A 379-nucleotide genomic window follows, 5' to 3' on the forward strand; every position below is an offset into this window, starting at 1 on the left:
GGAGTTGTTCCCCCTGCCCGTGAAGCCGTTGGCAGCAGAGATAGAGATCAGACTTTGTGGTCAGCAGAGCCCTATCGTGTGAAAACGACCCCGTCCTCCCGGCAGCTGATCCCCTGTGGCCTTCCTCAGAGTCGCCTGAAAGGGGCCTTTCCCTGGAATTGCAAGTCATGTCAGCATCCTTGATGGGGCCCCCGCGTGACCGCGGTGTGTGTCTCGCCCGTCTCCCTGCCGAGTCCCCACTGGCCTCACTCTCGCCTGCGCGTCTCGTTCCTCCTCCGATCGCGCCTGCTTCGCCAGTGAGTCCTCCCTGTTTCTTTTTTTTCCTTTAAATATTTTTTATATTTTTTATTCACTTATTTGGCTGCACCAGGTCTTTGTT

The 379-nt window shown here is 55.7% G+C and overlaps 1 protein-coding gene across 2 annotated transcripts in view; it reads left to right on the plus strand.

The window, feature by feature from the left end:
- PARVB (parvin, beta) overlaps positions 1 to 379 on the plus strand; it is a 113156-nt gene that overhangs the window by 32960 nt on the left and 79817 nt on the right. The window contains exon 1 of one of the 2 annotated variants that reach the window (XM_010837590.1): positions 215 to 296. The exons of the other annotated variant lie outside the window; for it this stretch is intronic. Coding sequence (XP_010835892.1) covers position 296 — 1 coding nt within the window. The 5' untranslated portion in view covers positions 215 to 295. Of the gene's footprint in view, positions 1 to 214; positions 297 to 379 lie in introns of those variants that run through there. 2 annotated transcript variants of the gene reach the window in all.

Source organism: Bison bison, unplaced genomic scaffold (assembly GCF_000754665.1).
Source record: "Bison bison bison isolate TAMUID 2011002044 unplaced genomic scaffold, Bison_UMD1.0 scf7180017864079, whole genome shotgun sequence".
NCBI lineage: Eukaryota > Metazoa > Chordata > Mammalia > Artiodactyla > Bovidae > Bison > Bison bison.